The 19,479-nt window shown below is 41.4% G+C and overlaps 1 protein-coding gene across 3 annotated transcripts; it reads left to right on the top strand.

The window, feature by feature from the left end:
- The first annotated feature begins 202 nt into the window (after positions 1 to 202).
- SRP54 (signal recognition particle 54) lies at positions 203 to 18,372 on the top strand. Of its 3 annotated transcripts, none has more exons than XM_033143607.1 (16): positions 203 to 225; positions 7,501 to 7,610; positions 7,940 to 8,031; positions 9,292 to 9,376; positions 10,701 to 10,805; positions 11,639 to 11,705; positions 11,791 to 11,848; positions 13,032 to 13,182; positions 14,318 to 14,466; positions 14,942 to 15,042; positions 15,171 to 15,257; positions 15,406 to 15,479; positions 15,634 to 15,742; positions 16,133 to 16,303; positions 17,058 to 17,153; positions 17,918 to 18,372. In XM_033143607.1, the coding sequence occupies exons 2-16, from the start codon at positions 7,533 to 7,535 to the stop codon at positions 18,007 to 18,009; spliced, it is 1,515 nt and encodes a 504-aa protein (XP_032999498.1). In that variant the 5' UTR covers positions 203 to 225; positions 7,501 to 7,532; the 3' UTR covers positions 18,010 to 18,372. The 3 variants fall into 3 exon arrangements, with proteins under 3 accessions (XP_032999498.1, XP_032999479.1, XP_032999489.1); XM_033143588.1 differs by lacking the exon at positions 203 to 225 and adding an exon at positions 1,853 to 2,092; XM_033143598.1 differs by lacking the exon at positions 203 to 225 and adding an exon at positions 4,877 to 4,950.
- Positions 18,373 to 19,479: the final 1,107 nt, after the last annotated feature.

The raw sequence follows: 19,479 nt of genomic DNA, 5'->3' as shown, positions 1-19,479 counted from the left end.
CCTTCACAATCCTGACTGGCGGAATCAAGATACGTCAGCAAAGGCTCTGACCTCTCCGTTCGTCGGCTGAATCTATTTATGTAAAAAAACACCATCCTTGGTGGACGCATGCGCGGAGCAGTCGCTATGCTCACCAGCCCTGGGAGAAAATGAGGAATCGCTCTCGCCGAGAGATACGCCGAGGCGCTATGACAGACAAGGCATAACAGAGCCCCGCCCCTTACGGTGCGTGATAATGACGCCCGACGCCCCTTGTTGGCAAAGGGTCCGCTTTCTGAAGGTTTTCTGATACGGTATCCAACAGGAACGCGCGCAGTGGGTCCCCCCCCCCCCCCGCCAACGGTTTCTGGTTCGCACGTGCATTTAGCAGAACCCCCTCCCCCACCATGCGTGGCAAAAGCATGAAAATACACATACACACACCACAATCTGGTCACCTTGCTTAAGTTATAAACGTCCTTTGATTCAGCGTTTTGAGAGGGGGCCACTCTTCCATCGTCTCCCGAGCGAAACGGATGCCAACTATTGTTGTTGGTAGCAGCAGCATATTAAGGAACTGGTTAATTAATTTATCTAGCATGCCCTACTATCCATAGATGGCTAACTCAGGAAGGACAAACAAAATAGAAAATTCTTTCCAGTAGCACCTTAGAGACCAATGCACACGAAAGCTCATACCAAGAACAAACTCAGTTGGTCTCTAAGGTGCTACTGGAAAGAATTTTCTATTTTGTTTCGACTATGGCAGACCAGCACGGCTACCCACCTGTATCAGGAAGGACAAGTTTAAGTATGTTCTTTTTAAAATATCCACTGGACACAATACATTTATTGTTTTCTATCCAAGATAATAGTTTTCTGCCCCGCCCCCATTTCCTTTAAGTAAATGCTTATTTTTAATCTTTACTTGCTAGAGTGCCAAACCAGATCACTTAAGTAGGTGAAATGTTGCTTCGTAAGTGTTTGCACAGAATTAGACCGGGAACTGACAGGAGCACCGAGTTTCCAAAAGCACGTTTATAATATATTCACAAGCAATTCCTTATTAGGTTTAACAGCGATTTTCAGTTAGTTCACATTCGCTTTTTTGATAGCTAGACGCTTGATTTTTTTTTAATAAAGAAAACAGCGACCCTTAAGCATAATATGGTTCGCAAATAAAATTAAAATCCTCATAGTTCATTCATAAAGATTAAAGCCAGATGACGCACATCAACATTTGATGGGGCAAACCGCTTTTGTTCTCACACTTAAGAGGTCGACATACCATTTCCTTTCTGCTTATTTATTTTATAAAACATGCACCGCTGGATCGTTAATCAAAAAACCTTTAAAACGGTTTACCAAAGACGAAACAGTAAAACAAAGACAAAATTTCAACCCTGCTTTAAAACAAACAAAACAAAACAAAAAATAAAAAAATTCCTTCCAGTAGCACTAACTAAGTTTGTTCTTGGTATGAGCTTTCGTGTGCATGCTAAAGAAGTGTGCATGCACACGAAAGCTCATACCAAGAACAAACTTAGTTGGTCTCTAAGGTGCTACTGGAAGGATTTTTTTTTATTTTGTTTTTGTTTTGACTATGGCAGACCAACACGGCTACCTACCTGTAACTAAAAAAAAAACAAAATACTAAAACAGATTATAAGTCTAAAACCCCTGCTGGACAATTGATCTAAAGCTCTGAATCGAAAGGAAACCTCTCCAACCCCGCCTGCGCCCTACAGAGGTACTGTACCCACACTCCACCTATGCACTCACTGGCGCAGGAATGGTTTCAATACCTTTCAATATCTGGACTCACAGTGGGCGGGATCTTATAAATGCCCCGGAAGCGGAAGTGCGCGCGGGGTGTTTTTTTTCCTTTTTTGTGAAAGAGGCTGTTAACTTCGCAAGCTCCGTGTAGTGGTGACGTGACATTCTTCCCGGTTATGCTGAGGGAGACTGGAGGGGACGGTGCTCGTTACCGGTGCTGGGCTTGAGTTAACGGCTTCGTGAGGGCTTCCTGTCGCGCGGCTCTCGTCGCCGGGCCGGGCCGGGCCAGGCCGCCGCCGCTTTAGTGGCAAAAGGAGGGGGAAAGCTGCTGTTCTGGGTGAGTCTTGTGATGGGGCGAGTGGCGCAGCCGTTTCCGCTTGTGTGCGAATAAAAACTTCGCGCCCCTTTCTGGGTTCTGCCCAGCCGTTGCCCTGGATCTCTCCAAACTTCAGGACTGTGGGCAGCTTGGCTTGGGAGGAGATCGCCGGGTGATGTGTTGGTGAGGTGAAAACTTGCTTTTGCGGCGAGGCCAAAAATTGCTCAGTCTGAATCGGGCGAGACAGTTGTTGCTTGAGCCCTCGGCGGCCTTGCTGTATAATCTCGAAGCTTTTCTCAGTATGTGTGTTGATAATCCCATATGCTCATTATTTCTCATTCCATGCGATGTAGGACTGTGCTATTAAAATTCAAAACAGGTTCTGAGCCTCCGTTCAGATCAACAACGACATAGTTCAAAGGACCACAATAAACTCCTATGTGAATCAATATTTGCAAAGTACAACAAATACTCATTTACCAAAAGTATTCTGTTGAGAAATTTGTGTGTGCAGTAGCTTCTCAGTGCACTTTAAAAAAAATATATCATCACTTCTGAAATACAGCAGCTTTTCTTTTATATAGATTTAAACCATCTTGAGAAATGTTACATGTGAAATGGCCCCGAGTTGTTTGGTGTATTTGATCAGCTGTTAAAGTTTTTGGGCTACAGTTTGAGTTTTCTTGTTACCTGCAGGGGCGTCGCTGGGGAGGGGCGGTGGGGGCGGGACGCCCCCAGTGACAGGGTGAGCAGCGGCGGGTGGGGGTGTCAAGCGGCGGCCCCTCCCGCCACTCCCACGCGCCGCCGCTCCCTCCGTCACCCCCGGAGCAGCAGCACATGGATGGGGTGCTTCTGCCGCTTTTTTCGGCGGGGGGGGCGACCCGCGAGGGGGGTTGTCACCCCCTCCTCGCTGGTCACCCCCCCCCCGCCGAAAAAACCGCGGGAGGGCGGGCGGGGAAAGCCTGGAAAGGAAGCAGAGCAGGCGCGTTTAAGCGCCGCTCTGCTTCTTTTTCCGCTTTCCGCCGCTTTTTTCGGCGGTGGGGGGCGACCAGCGAGGTGGGGGTCACCCTTGTCACCCCCTCCTCGCTGGTCACCACCCCCCCCGCCGAAAAAACCGCGGGGGGGGGCGGGGAAAGCCTGGAAAGGAAGCAGAGCAGGCGCGTTTAAGCGCCGCTCTGCTTCTTTTTCCGCTTTCCACCGCTTTTTTTTCGGCGGGGGGGCGACCAGCGAGGTGGGGGTCACCCTTGTCACCCCCTCCTCGCTGGTCACCACCACCCCCCCGCCGAAAAAAACCGCGGGGGGGGGGCCGGGGAAAGCCTGGAAAGGAAGCAGAGCAGGCGCGTTTAAGCGTCGCTCTGCTTCTTTTTCCGCTTTCCGCCGCTTTTTTCGGCGGGGGGGGGCCGACCAGCGAGGTGGGGGTCACCCGTCACTCCCTCCTCGCTGGTCACCACCCCCCCGCCGAAAAAACCGCGGGGGGGGGGCGGGGAAAGCCTGGAAAGGAAGCAGAGCAGGCGCGTTTAAGCGCCGCTCTGCTTCTTTTTCCGCTTTCCATCGCTTTTTTTTCGGCGGGGGGGGGGCGACCAGCGAGGTGGGGGTCACCCGTCACCCCCTCCTCGCTGGTCACCACCCCCCCGCCGAAAAAACCGCGGGGGGGGGGCGGGGAAAGCCTGGAAAGGAAGCAGAGCAGGCGCGTTTAAGCGCCGCTCTGCTTCTTTTTCCGCTTTCCACCGCTTTTTTTCGGCGGGGGGGGGGCGACCAGCGAGGTGGGGGTCACCCGTCACCCCCTCCTCGCTGGTCACCACCCCCCCCCCGCCGAAAAAAAGCCTCGGAAAGGGGGAAATCCCCCCTTTCTGTATACACGTGCGTCGTGACGTCATGATGACGTCACGACGCGCGCGTCGTGCCCCTCCCCCAGGGGGTGCCTCTGCGCTGCCGCCGCCCCCAGCAGCGCAGAGGCTAGCGACGCCACTGGTTACCTGTGAAATCTATGGCTAGTTCAACTAAAAAAAAACAACCTGTATGTGTGTAGATTACTTAAAACACTTCAATTTTCTATCAAATCTGTGACTCCAAGGCAGTTCGCAAGACATAATAAAAGCAACCTGTTTATAGTGAAAATAAAAACAGTTTAGCCACTGGTAGTACAATTGTAAATGAGGTTGCTTATCGTTACGCCCCTCGTAAGTTTGTTGGAACATACTTTCTACAAAGTGTTTTTAAGATTGTAGTCCAAGAAAATAGTACTGTAAATAGTTCCAGGTCTCTTCTTTTATTCTGGGAACACTTAGGCTCTTTTAGTTTGCAATAGTATGCTAATACTTACCTACTAAAAGTAACAACCCCATCTTTAGTGCCTTTTTGGGAGCTCCAGTGTGGTGCCAGCAGGTGCAACAGAATTTTCCTCCCTCCACATCCAGCCCCCCCCCCTCCCAAGAGAGAGCGTTCTGGGGCAAGCTGTAGGCGGGGCGGAGAATAAGTTCCATTTTCACAAGCAGACACCCATTGTGTAAGTGGGACACCACAATTAGATACTGTATCACGTTTGCAGGTATCAGGAGGTGTCAGTCAGCAGGGAACTAAGTCATAAAGAATTATTGTGATCCATGGAGGTTGTTGCTGGTTCTTTTCACTAGAAGGTATAGCGGGCAGGTGGTGAACTAGCTACTGTAGGTAAAAGTAGAGATGAACTGGGAGCTTTGCTTCCTTCTGCATTGACATATATTGCCAGTTTAACCATATGTTTCCCTCATGAGTTGAACAAGTTGAGATGATCTGCAGTAGAGGTAAGGTTGCACATTTTTTTACCTTTCAGTTTCAATTTCTGCTACTGGTGATAAGGGACTCTTCTTACTAATACCAATCTGAACTATTGAGGAAATGCAAGTATTAATGGTTTTTAAACATTTTTGTGGAGTCCATTTCTACCCTCTGGTGAACTTGTGCTCCCTGTCCCCTCCCTAGTGCCAAGATTAAAAGGAAGGTGTGGTTTGGCTCCTTGGTTGCTGAAGCTTGTTATACTCTTTCCTACAGAGGATGGCAGGTGCTTCCTTGGCTGTTTTGAGGCCAGTGTGTCTGGAACACCACAACTGCACAGCCAGACTAAGGCCACATTTTTTGGCTTATCTAGCAAACCACTGTAAACAAAGGCTGGTTACCAATCCCAGCCAGTTTTTGTTTTCTGGTTATACAGTAAGCATAGACTAGTTTCTTCGATTTTTCATAATAAATGTTACTGAAAAGACTTTAAAAACGGCACAAAAATATTGCTTAATTCAAATGGTTAAAAAACCCCAACATGCTGTTATATATTTTATATTAAGCAACTAAAATCGAATCAAATTTATATGTATTTCTTTTATACATAAGATAAAAAAAATCAGTTAAAGTAAGATACAGTTGCAGTAAACCTAATTTGATGAGTTTTAGGTTATGAAATGTTTCACATTATCTCTGCTAATGTCTCCCATTTGAAGCATGATGTTTAGCCTTTAATTAGACAGTCCAAAGCAAAGAAGTTGCTACCTTTGGCTACTATTCCATACACAATAACTTGGGAGTAACTCTTAACTCAATATAGCAAGACTTACTGGTGACAAAATATGCAGATAATTAAGGTAATACAGAATGAAGATGTTGACCTAGTGTGTGGCAGCTGTGAAAATGGCAAATTCCACACCAGGGATAATTACACATATACAAATATTTGGTGTGATCACATTTGAAACACTGCGTACAGTTCTGCTTGCTTCACTTCAAAATGGATATTGTAGAACTGGAAAAGTTTTGGAAAAGGCCAACAAAAACAGCAACTCCCCTATGAAGAAAGGTTGCAGTGGCCTACATGAGACTTTTTGGTTTAGAGAAAAGGCAGGCAAGAGGTGACATGATAGAAGTTTATAAAATGATACATCACATAGAGAAAATGGATAGAAAAAAAAGGTTTTCTGCCTCATAACACTAGAACTTGTTGACATTAAATGAAGCTGAGTATTGGAAGATTCAGGACAGGTAAAATAAATTACTGCCTCATGCAGCAAATAGTTAATCTATGGAACTTACTCTCACAGGAGGAAGTGATGGCCACCAAATTGGATGGCTTTAAAGGAGAATTACAGAAATTCATGAAATATAAGGGTATCAGTTGCTACTAGCCTTGATGGTTGTGCTCTGCCTCCATGGTTGGAAACAGTAATGCTTCTGAATACCAGTTGCTGGAAACTGCAGGAAGGGAGAGTGCTTGTGTTTATGGATTTTTCACAGGCAACTGTTTGGCCACTGTTTGGGAACAGGATGCTGGACTAGATGGGGCATTGGCCCGATCCAGCAAGCACGTACGTTCTTTGGCATGAGTACCGGTAATTTGATTGCTCAGGTTAATTTGTGGGTTGTGTTAACTTACGATTCCTTTACTCTTGAAAATTGATATACCGTCATACCTCGTGTTACGTTTGCTTCACGTTGTGGCTTTTCAGGTTACGGACGCGGCAAACCCGGAAGTGTTTACTTCCGGGTTCGCCATGTGCAGAAGCGATCTATTCACTTCGCTTATGTGCAGAAGCATTCTATCGCGCTGTGCGCAGTAGCAGCACTCTACTTACTGACTTTTTGGGGTGCAAACGGCACCCCGAAACGGATCGCGTTCGTAAGTAGAGGTACCACTGTAGTTGTAACACTGGGCTTTGCCAGTAGTAGATTTGAATACTTGATGCATAATCCAGAACTTGTTTAAGCATTCTTCATTCCCATAGGAAAATATGCTATTACCTTTCTCACAACTTGTATCCATAGTCCATCATTTATCTAGTAAAGCAGAGTAACCTAGATACCTTTCGTTGTTTTCTTTCTTAAGATTTGATTCTTGCAGAAGAACTTGCCTTTCTAAAGAATACTAGTTGACATTGAAAAAAATAGTTAGAAAATGTTCGAGAAAGTTAAATGCATTTCAAATGTGCGCTACAGTCCCATCCATGTGTATTCAGAATTCAGCCTAACTGATTTCAGTGGGACTTGCAGGGAGTAAGTGTGTATAGGTTTGCAGCCTAAATCTTCTTGATCCGGTGATTATGGAAGGTTTATCTTTTGACAAAAGGAAGCTTAGGAAACTCAACAGAACTTATCTTTTTATGCAGCTATAAATTTTTACATAAACATTGAAGCATTAAATATTTGCATAATTTAACATGCAAAATATGATGGCTGTAATTATTCAACATGTTAGTTCTGACTATGAAAAAATAAAAATATATTACTAGGAACAATTTTCAGAGCATGTTTCTATCTACCTTGTTGATTAGCTTTGTTCTTTTGTACCACATCTTTTAAAAAATCTTCATGTGCTACTTTTACAAATATTTTTATGTTCATAATACTGAAAGTTTAGCTCACATGAGGGACAGTATGTCATTGATATTTTAATGTTTCTTTTACAGATCATATTTGAGTTGTCTTTGAAGTTGCCAAAATGGTTTTAGCAGATCTTGGGAGAAAGATAACCTCAGCATTGCGCTCTCTGAGCAATGCTACAATTATCAATGAAGAGGTACGTAGCATTTCCAGATGTGTTGTAATGATGATAGTTAACTAGAAAGTAAGAATTATCATCTCTTCACAATCAAATTTGGCTTTGGAAGAAAATGGCCCAAGCTTAAAGTAATAAGGTTAAATTTGTACATATCATGAAACACGTGAGAGCTGCTTAAAACATACTGTGTGGCAGCTGTGGCAACTAATTAACTGAGACTTAATTTGTATTGTTGGGATGGTTGAATGACAACTTTCTACTACAAATGTAATTTACTTTTAAATATTGGATTAACAAAATTCAGGACGTTGACATTTTCTGAATTGTCTTTGTTTTCTCCTTACAAGGTTTTAAATGCTATGTTAAAAGAAGTATGTACAGCATTACTGGAAGCTGATGTCAACATTAAGTTAGTGAAACAACTGAGAGAAAATGTCAAGTAAGTGACCCAACCAAGATAACATAAAGATGTACATTTCTCTCCAGTGATTATCTTTCTGTTTGCTTGGGTCTTGAGAGGGCCATGTGTGACTTCTTCATACTACTTACCCACCTTAAATCATTTCAATTTCTAGTTTCAGAGGAATAACTGATGTCCCAATAAGTGCTCTTCTGACATAGCTTATCTGCCCCACACAAATTGAAGTACAATCCTTGTAAAAATATGGGGTATTATACAACTCTGTCCATATGCAAATAGAACAGACTTCCTCTTGTGCAACAATACTTCTCCATTCTCTCCTCCCCCCAGTGCACCCTCAAAATCTGCTCCAGAGAGTTGGAGCGTTGGGGGTGATGAGTCTCCAGAACAGATTTAGAATGTATGGCTGCAGAGGTGGTGCTAGGGAGAAGTCTTGTTCCACAAGTAGAAGTTTGCCTGTTGAATTCTGCCTATAGTAACTATTATAAGTAGTCCTAACATCCAGGACCTTCAGAATAATGCAAGATACAGCACTTCTCTAACAAATTGATTGCTGGGAGGGAAGGGTAGAAGACATGAGTAGCTGTATGTACTTCTGGGCCAGCTGGCAAGACCGAACTGAAATAGCAAGCTGGAATCCTGCTAGCAATGAAATTTACTTGGTGCATGGAATACGTATGACAGACATATGAAAGGTGTTAGTTGTTTTATATGTGGATGAGCAAAACACTATTCTGAATAAAGATACACAAATGTTTTTGTACAAAAGCATAGTATATTATCTGTTTATCTTTGCTTGATTAACATCAATGTTGTTGTTCTATTATTTATTATATTTGTTATTCACAAAGCGGCATGCATTCAAACCAGTTCAATCAAAAACAAATAATGAATATCTAAAAACAGTTATATGGATAAAGCATAGGTCTTACAGATCCCACCCCACAATAAATGGTCAAAAATTCCTGAAAATGAGTAAAGAGGAAAGTCTTTGCCTGGTGCCTAAAAATAGATAAACATAACACCAGGTGTGCCTCCCTGTAAAAGCCACCACTGAAAAGGCCTGTTCTTAGGTTGCCATTCTTCATGCCTCCTGCAGAGTGGGGCACATGATGAGTAGCTGTTACTGACAATCGTGGGGAGAGGGGGTCTTTGAGTAAGTTTGCTAACTCCATGCTCCTAAACATGCTCTTGGATGCAATTCCCATTGAATTCAACATAGCATTTCTGTTGTATTGCTTTTGATCTTGTATTGATTATTTTCTGTTTGAACTATAGATCTGCTATTGATCTTGAAGAAATGGCTTCTGGCCTAAATAAAAGGAAAATGATTCAACATGCTGTCTTTAAAGAACTTGTTAAGGTAAAATATATTAAATAGTAGTACAGTTGGTTTTTCTAATACATATGTTGCTTGCTTTAATACAGCCTAACACTCTAGGCTTCCTTATTTTTCTGATCAAACATTCATTGTTTCTCCCTCACATTCTCATATGAACATTGTTGCCACATTTCTATATCAATATTGAGTGACCATTGCCACTCTAATTGTAGGTATGTGCAATCTTGCTAAGACATAAAACAACAATGGTTATGGGACATCTTTACCACTATGCATATTTTATTCTTACTCATTTTACATATTTCTTTCTACTGCAGAAAGTATAATCTTAAACATTGTATTACATGTGTTGCAATAATCTGTTGAGTGGAGTAGGTTGTTAGCCAGCATTGGCGTGATCCACCCTTTATACAGTTGACAGTGGCTCAAATTAATACCAGACCAAAGTTTGTGCTATCTCAGTTTTAGTGTGGTGGTTATATTGACAAAACTGTAGTTACAGCCATTGCTCTGCTTCTGGAGTCCATTGTGCACAGAAGCAACAGTGCTTAGCAGGTGCAGAAGAAAGACAAATGGTTCTAATCTGTGGCTTGCCTGCACATTTGGGAGTTGAAATTATGGTTGGTTGACTTAGACTATGATTAGCTTGAACTGTGATTTAGTGTGATGTCTAATAGGGGCAACGGTGTAGCTTAAATGAATAACTGGATTTTATACCAATTGTATAGCTAGAATACCCCAATTGAGAGTACTGCAAAGGCAGGTGTATGTGCTGTTCACCTGACTTCACAGTGAGGTGATGATTGTAGGGACATCAGTGGACCATGCAGGACTTGCAAAGAAACACTGCTTCAAAGACTTCAAGCCCGTTTTCTCCAGGGATTGGTGGCGTGTTAGTCTCACAGCTGATCCTGCTGTGTCTCCACCATCCCTGTATGTGATGTCATATATGGGGAGCGGGTGGGGTGGGGAATGTGACTTTGTGGGAGAAATTGGGACCTGTGCTAGGCCAGAGTTTACCCACCCCTGTCTTAAGACTGTAAAGATGGTCTTGTTAAACTTGTTCACTGGCACTGGTTTGTATCACTGCTAGGTAATTGGAGGGGTTTTGAGTGGCAGAGAACTGGACAATGTTACCATTTACTGATATAGGATACCATTGTTTTACTTTGATTTCCAAGTATCTTAATTTCTCATTTCCATTGTTAAGAAAGAAAGTGTTACAACAATGATGCTGGAAAATTTTATTAAACCTTCAAACAAAACTGCACACTGAAAATCTTGTGTGTTACTGTGATTCTGAAGCTTTGCTTTGTAGCACACATGTATGCTTTTTGCTTTATAGCTCGTAGATCCTGGAGTAAAAGCCTGGACACCAACAAAAGGAAAACAGAATATCATAATGTTTGTAGGGCTGCAAGGAAGTGGCAAAACAACATCATGTTCAAAGGTAACTTGCATTCTTCATAATATACTGTTTGCTTTCAGATAGACATTTGTGACTATGAACAAAACTGAACTTAATTTTAGGGTTGCATTCAGGTGTTACGAGGCAAAATCTTTCTTGTATAAAGAATTTGCCACAGATAGATCTCTGGGACATTGAGCTTAACTACTTTTGATTGGATCTAGACCTGCTGGTCCATGAACAGAAAGGCTTCTTTCATTTCCAAAAGGAATGCTGATCCAGTGGAGGCTTCTTCCTGAAGAGGGGAAGACATGACATTCATCAGTTTCCAACATCTCTTTGCAGCCACTAGCATGACTATTACCATTTAAGAAGGTCTGTTAGCACTGGAGTAGCATCTAGTTAGTGTGTTCCTCTCTGGTCAAGGATGGATCTAATCCTATAATTGCAGGAGATCATAAAATGAAGGTCACTGTTTTGTTGTCCTTTTATAGAGTCTACATCTTGTACATAGCCATACCTTGACAATACTGGAAAATAGTGGCATATAGTGCAGGCTGCTTGTCACTACATGACAGTAAAACTTCACTGTAATTGTCATATAAAGGCAGCAGAACCCATATCTTCTGCAGCTCAGGGTTCTGCCCTAAGAGCTTACAAATGTAAGTGAGTCTGAAATGAAAGAACCTTACTGTTCTCATGTGCCATATTGGTTACCGTTAATTGCTGCTTGTGCCACAAGGCGACAGAACAAAGACCCATTTTGGTCTTCCTATTGGGCACTGAAAAATAAGGAAAACATGATGTAATGCTCTTGAGAGTTCTTAATACTAAACTTGACATTATCATTACATCTTTGGATTTCTTATTAACAGTTGGCATACTACTACCAGAGGAAAGGCTGGAAGACATGCTTGATATGTGCGGATACTTACAGAGCAGGTAAAATACTTTCCCCCCCAGTGATTTCATTTTTACTAGGTGTGCATATTCTACATGGCTAACAAATACTGTCTGAATTCTATAGGTGCTTTTGACCAGTTAAAACAGAACGCAACAAAAGCAAGAATTCCATTCTACGGCAGGTATGTATCTCTAACTAAGTTCTGTTGCAAAAATTATGTTATCAGATTCTGAGATGATATCTGAAGAACAATATTTGTCAATGTGCTGCCCCCAAGATGAAGTTGTTTCAAACTCCCATCATCCCTGACCCGTGGCTATGTTCGCTGAGGCTGATAGCCACAACATCTGGAGGACATTTCTTAAGTACTTCTCATGGCTGTGAGAGAAGCTTAGTAACATGGAATCAATATCAGTTTGGGTTTCAGTAGAGTGCTCTATGCAATCCTGCTACATGTACATAATCACACTGTACATCCCGGTTCTCACTTACAGTATATACATATGTTGACACTGAAGTCCATTAGTCACACTCAACAACCCTCCTTTCTCCAAACAGGGCTTTTTCTCTGGAGGAATTACATGGGCATGCTATCCCCTGTTACATATTTACTAAATTTATACATTGGTTTTCATAATTAATTGAAAAACAGCTGTATACAACATTGCAATGTTGCTTGTCCCCGAAAAATAGAACGAACTATTTGTGTGCAAAACGGCAGTTTGTGAGGATAGTTGCCAAGGGCTGCTGAAGAAAATGCTAGCCTGTTCCTTGCCCCCAGCTCCCACTAGTTAGCAAAGTAGCAGGACCTTAGCATAAATTTGTTTCCAAGCCTGTGTTCATTGCACTGGCACTCATAGTGCACCCAGTGTGCTTGTTCCTTTTCCTCCACTGTTACAGGCTGAAATTTAAAGTGCGTGTGCACTTGTGTGTTGGGGCGGGGATTGTAAACTAGTCAATAACTTGCTTTGGAAATGAGTTTGAAAACATTTGGTCGTGCACAGAAAATTTGCAGACTCTTAGTGTCATAGGAAATGGTCTAGAATAGCAGTGGTTGGTGAAGCAGTTCACGTGTGGAAGCAGTGAGGTGCTTCTGTGAGGCAGTGCAGGGCCAGGTAGCCCATCCTTACTAAGTGGCGGGCTGTGTCAGCACCATACAAGCAGGCTGCTGATAGCAACAGTTTATGCTGTCTGCTTGACAACTGCATACTTGCACCTGCTAACTATAGGAAGGGGGAACTCTTCCCCCTCCCCTTAATTTCACACAGTGATAGTGGGTGTTTCCTGCCAGAGAACCATCTCATTGAAATCTGTTTTGTAATATTGTCCATGTAACTGAAGCATGTGTGTTCCTGTTGGAACAGTTACACAGAAATGGATCCTGTGATCATTGCATCAGAAGGTGTTGAAAAATTTAAGAACGAAAACTTTGAAATAATAATTGTCGACACAAGTGGTCGTCACAAGCAGGAAGATTCACTCTTTGAAGAAATGTTACAAGTTGCCAATGCCATAGTAAGTATTGCACACAACAACTTTATTTTTTAACAACCATACTGAAAGTAGTCATGCTGAAATCCTGAAGTATGTACCGCCTTATCAAAATGAATTTCTAGATTGAGTGGGGCTTACTCTTTAGTAAGTGTACATAGGACTGCAAATTTTGGGTCTGTGCATAACAGGTCAAATAATCATGAACATTTTTTGCTTTTTGGGTCAGGGACTGTTTTGAAGGGCCCAACTCAAAAGTGTTGGTTTTGACCTATAAAGATTTAAATGGCTCAGGACCACAATACTTCAAGGACTGCCTCTTTCCACATGAACCTTCCCAGACCTTGAGATCATCTTCTGAGGCCCTTCTTCATGTGCCTCCTCCACAAGAGGTCCGGAGGCTGGTGATACGAGAATGGGCCTTTTCTGCAGTGGCTTCCCATCTGTGGAATGCTCTCCCCAGGGAGGTTCACCTGGCACCTTCATTATACACCTTTAGGTGCCAGGCAAAAACGTTCCTCTAACCAGGCTTTTGGTTGATTGACATCCTATGCCCTTTTAAAATGTGTTGGGAGGGTTATTGGGTTGTTTTTGTTTTTATTTTGATTATGTATTTTGTGGTTTTATATTTTGATTTTATCCTGTGAACCTCCCTGAGGCCTGTGGGTATAGGACAGTATGCAAATTCAATAAATAATAGTAATAATAATTGAAGGAATCATAAAATGGAGTCCCTCAGGTTGGGTCACTATTTAATGATCCAGATCTAATATAGAGCTAAATTGACTGATGCTGGGCTATATTTATGCAGACTATTACCAGTAAGTCTGGTATATGTTGCAAATGCATGATTTTAATGATAAAATAATCCTATTAGTCATGCTGAACCAGCTTTTGAGGGCACTGCAATTTTTTTTAGGAAATGTTAAACTGGGCCTCCATATTAAAATTAAGATCAGAATAATTGTTGGTTATAAATAATTGTTAGCATCGTGTAGTACTGCAAATGATTTGTCTTTTCTGATAACATGCAAAAATGGTATTCCATGGGTAGTTGCTTAAAACACCTTCCTGCATGTTTTCTTTATATTTGCTTATATGAAAGCAGTTGGAAAGAGAGAAATTAATTATTTGCTCTTGCTTGTGTGAATACTTTCAGCAACCAGACAATATTGTTTATGTGATGGATGCGTCTATTGGTCAAGCTTGTGAAGCTCAAGCAAAGGCTTTCAAAGATAAAGTTGATGTTGCTTCTGTGATTGTAACAAAACTGGATGGCCATGCAAAGGGAGGTGGGGCGCTCAGTGCGTAAGTATATTTTCACTTAATAATGGAGCTAAGTAGCACTGCAGTGACTGTAAATAGCTGAGTACAGTAAAACTGTTCAGAAAGTAATGCTAATCCTTTGCTTTGGTAATATTATTTTGAGGGTCCTTATTTTCCCTCCAGGGGAAACAAATCATTAAGAGTAATTGCCACCTCTTGTTACATTGGGGTGTGCATGTTTGGCTCTATGCTAAACTGTCTCTAATAACATGGAATCCATTTTTCAAGCAGCAGAATCCAGTGGCTATAGTATTGTGATGAGGCTGCTTTACCTATTCTTTAAACATACCGGTAAATAAATTTAAGTAGGTTTATGCTGTATCCACTGCGATTTAGCTCACAATTTTTAATGACGTTTTTTCAATTTCAGAATGATAAATTGTATTTAAAATCCATATTGCACACTAGAATGCTCTGTGTTGAATTGGGATATAGTTGATTTTGTCCTTCATTGCAGAGTGGCTGCCACTAAAAGTCCAATCATTTTTATTGGTACTGGAGAACATATAGATGACTTTGAACCTTTTAAAACACAACCCTTCATCAGCAAGCTTCTTGGTATGTATTAATTGCTGATAGGACCAAAAAAAACCTCTCTAAAAATATATTCTTCAGTGTGTTCAGATTATTTTAAAATCTCATATGGGTTTTATTTTAGCTCCTGAAGATGCCTTTTTATATTACAGGTATGGGAGATATTGAAGGACTGATAGATAAAGTAAATGAATTGAAATTGGATGACAATGAGGCGCTCATAGAGAAATTAAAACATGGTAAGCTGTGCCAAAAGTTTTACTAATACGCTGTGTAGCAGCTCAAAACACCTATTCATAAGTGTGTTTTGCAATGATTGAGTGTAGCAACCTAATTTTTATTAATGTAACTATTTATCATTGACTCCCACTTCCTTTTGCACTTCAGGTCAATTTACTTTAAGAGATATGTACGAACAGTTCCAAAACATCATGAAAATGGGACCCTTCAGTCAAATCTTGGTAACTATGGCTGAAACTTGTTTTCTTTTGCAATGTGATAAGATTCTTTTTTCTCCAGAGTTCAGAAAATTCTGCTCTAAAACATTAAAATTCATTCTTAACTCAAATGCTACATATATTTGAAAATGGCATTTAATATTTATAACTGTTGTAGGGTATGATCCCAGGTTTCGGAACAGATTTCATGAGTAAAGGCAACGAACAGGAATCAATGGCAAGGCTAAAGAAACTGATGACAATAATGGACAGTATGAATGATCAAGGTAAAGTTTCCTGCAGTTGAGCGACTGAGTGACCGATGTGTTGAAGTGTACTTACTACATTGTCAGAATAATAAAAAGCCTAAATGAACGATCCCTAATCTTTACTGTTTATAAAACTAAAATACTAAGCTATTAGTATAGAATTTTGAGTGGTTGACCTTGTAAAACAGGCTTCCTCAGCCTCGGTCCCTAGTTTCAGACTACAATTCCCATCATCCCTGACCACTGGTCCTGCTAGCTAGGTATCATGGGAGTTGTAGGCCAGAAACATCTGGAGGGCCGAGGTTGAGGAAGCCTGTTCTAAAAAACCTGTAATTTTAACACTTTTTAACACCAGCATTTAACAGTGCACACTAAATTGTTTATTTTCCCATGGCTTCTCTAATGTAGAACTTGATAGTACAGATGGGGCCAAAGTTTTCAGTAAACAACCAGGAAGAATCCAAAGAGTAGCAAGAGGTTCCGGTGTTTCAACTAGAGATGTTCAAGAACTCCTGACACAGTATACAAAATTTGCACAAATGGTGAAAAAGATGGGAGGCATAAAAGGACTTTTCAAAGGTGAGAATAATTATAGTTGCATGGATTTCATGTTCTCCAATTTAATCAGTTGCATAACGTTAGAAGCCCCAATTCTGGACCAATTTTAAAAACAAATAATGTTTTGTGCCTATGAATTCCCATTTTAAAAATAGGTTACATGAGCATCACCATGTCGAAAAGCTGTGTGTAAATTTGGTTTTAAAACATCATTTTCATAGACATGTCCTGAAAAAGTCACAAACAGTATTTTCCTACTTCCCTTGAAATCTCTCCAGAGAATTGTGTTTGACCCTGTTTAAGAGATGAAGCTGAAACATGGTAGAGATAATAGGTCTTGGTTGTCTCTCTGAAAAGAAAGCAGACTTTTCTAATGAGACTAAGATTCATTGTTTTCTTTAATAAATTTGTATACCAACCTGCAGCTGAAGATCACAGGGCAGTTCACTGATAAGGTCTTGGATTCAGATGTCATATTTTTCCATACTGTGGAGGCTCAACGTTCTCTTTGCTTAAAAGTGTTCCAAACTGTGGTGAAAAGGAGCAATCTATAGATAATCAAATAGGTTTTAACAGTGTTGTACAATGCCAGATGGTCACTCCAGTTCTCCAGAGTGAACAAGCATGATTTATAGCAAAAGTGAGATTACTGACTTCTTTTGTGCACATCTCTAATATACACAACTGCCAGCACACTGAGGATAAACACCATGTAATGTTTCTGATGGGTTTGTCATTTCCCTCTCCCCTCCTCCTGTTTTTCCACCCCTTTAAGGAGGTGATATGTCAAAGAACGTAAATCCATCCCAGATGGCAAAATTGAACCAACAGATGGCAAAGATGATGGATCCCAGAGTTCTTCATCATATGGGTAATGGTTATTTTTTCCCCTCTGCTTACTGTAGGAGGCTAACAAAATAGGTACAATATGTAATTTAAGAACTTTATTTTAATTCTCATATTGTCTAACTTGCCTTGGAAAGCAACTGTCTTGATAAGAATTTTAAAGTACTTACAGACCTATGGTTATGTGGTTATGTTTCAAAATTTAAAGGACAATTCAATTGTTACTGCCAAATTTCAGTTTGTCTGCAGAAGGAATGATGGAAATTATCTATCAGTAGCACATCGGTGTCAGATATCAGTGCTAAGGACACCTTGTTGGGGTTTAAACAGTTTGAAACTTATTTTTTTCCTCTTAAAACAAATTAGATCTGGAGTAGACAGCTATTGCCTCCCATAAATTTTTAATAGAGCTCAAGTACTTTAGCAACTGTTAAATGAGAGCTCGCGCCACCAGCATTAGCACACACCTATGCTTAATACATTTTGTTCTTTTCTGTCAAAGCTATCCCTTGGGCAGGCACTTCCATGCTGGGATTCAAAGAGCTACTCTAGACATGCTTATCTCAGCATGCTATGAAAAGTCACCTGTTTGTAGAATGGTTTGCAATATGACACAAAGGGCTTCTGTTGGATAAATGCTAGCCAAAAGTTACATTGCGCAGACTGAACTAATTGTGAAGCTCTTTGGATTCCAGTTGACTGGTTCTTATATAAATGTTCCATCTTACTAGGCTTCTTCCAAACTGTAATGTTGAAGTGTCCATATTTAATATTTCTCTTTTATTCCAGGTGGCATGGCAGGACTGCAGTCAATGATGCGGCAGTTTCAACAAGGTGCTGCTGGAAATATGAAAGGCATGATGGGATTCAATAACATGTAAAAAGCCTTAATAAACTGACTTGATTAACCATTTGCTGGAACATCACTAAAAGAATGAGATCTCCTTTTTTTACAGTGAAGGAGAATGTTAATGCAACAAGTGATGCTTTTGAAACTTCAATCTGAGAGTTTCTAGATTTATTTCTAGAAAGTGGTTATATTTTTGCTTAAATTGGTTCTTTTCTGTTTTAATTTTGATGTTACATGGAGAATTAAGTTAAAAATCAAATCATGTACAAATTTAATATTTAGAGGAACTTTTTAATTGCCTCATGGCAGCCGTTATATTTGTAAACAATTCAGAACTTTGGTTAATACCAATACGTCACAAATATACTGTAAAATAAAGTGGTTGTAAATTTAAGAGTTGGGGTTTCTTTGTGACTTTGCACTGGGCTTCAGAAATAAGCTTGTAAGAGAAGTATTTCCAGTGTTAACTTCAGAGTGTACTGAAGTGTCCTTGGATGGCTTTTCTTGGTTGAAATATTTACTTTGCACAAAGATTGCTCAATGGAGAGATTCTGTACTTTTAGACCGGGGTCCTCAAACTTTTTCAGCAGGGGGCCAGTCCATTGTCCCTCAGATCTTGTGGGGGCCCGGACTATATTTTGAAGGGGGGGAAATGAATGAATTCCTATGCACACTGCATATATTGTATTTGTAGAGCATAAAAAAACAGGAAAAACAATACAATATTTAAAATGAAGAATTATTTTAATCAGGCCCCACAAATAACCCAGAGATGCATTTTAAAGAAAAGGCACATTCTACTCAGGTACGCCACATACCCCCGACTCTCCCCTCCCTTCACCACAACACCGGACAAGCCCCGGTGGCTGCTTACCTGTATCTTGCGAGCGGCAGGGGCTGGCAGCAGCAGGATAATGAGCGGCGCACGAAAGGGCTCCAGAGAGGGGCTGGCAGCAACAAAGCCCAATTTGAGCCTGCTTAAAATGGCGGCTGCTCGAGCGATCACGCTGCTCAAAGCCCAGCCCCCTTCCTCTCTGCTCTAGGCAGGGCGGGGAGAAGCCAGGAGGAGGGAGGGAGGAAGTGCCACCGCTGCCATGTGAGGGAGAGGGAAAGAACACGCACGCTGGCACAGCCCAAACAATCAGATCCACACGAAAATTCCTGGACCATCCGCAGTCTGAATTTAGAAGGCAATTGGGCTAGATCCGGCCCGTGGGCCTTAGTTTGCCGACCCATGTTTTAGACAACTGTCTGGAATCACATCTCTACTATTTTTCCAGTTCTGTGTAGCAGACCCAAGAACTTTCCAAAATGGCAAGAGCCACGTCACCTAGAAATGTTGGTGTGTCTCTTTCACTTTGGCATTATTTTGGAGGTAATGTACTTTCCCAGTTGATATTATTTCATGCTACCTTTCCCAGAGCTTTTCTCACTGGCATCTTAAGGCCCCAAACCAATTATAGAGAAAGATCTAATAATGCCTGTGTGCCTCTCTAAGCTG

The sequence above is a fragment of the Lacerta agilis genome, chromosome 1, assembly GCF_009819535.1.
Source record: "Lacerta agilis isolate rLacAgi1 chromosome 1, rLacAgi1.pri, whole genome shotgun sequence".
Classification (NCBI taxonomy): Eukaryota; Metazoa; Chordata; class Lepidosauria; order Squamata; family Lacertidae; genus Lacerta; species Lacerta agilis.
This window is presented reverse-complemented; position numbering and strand designations above follow the sequence as displayed.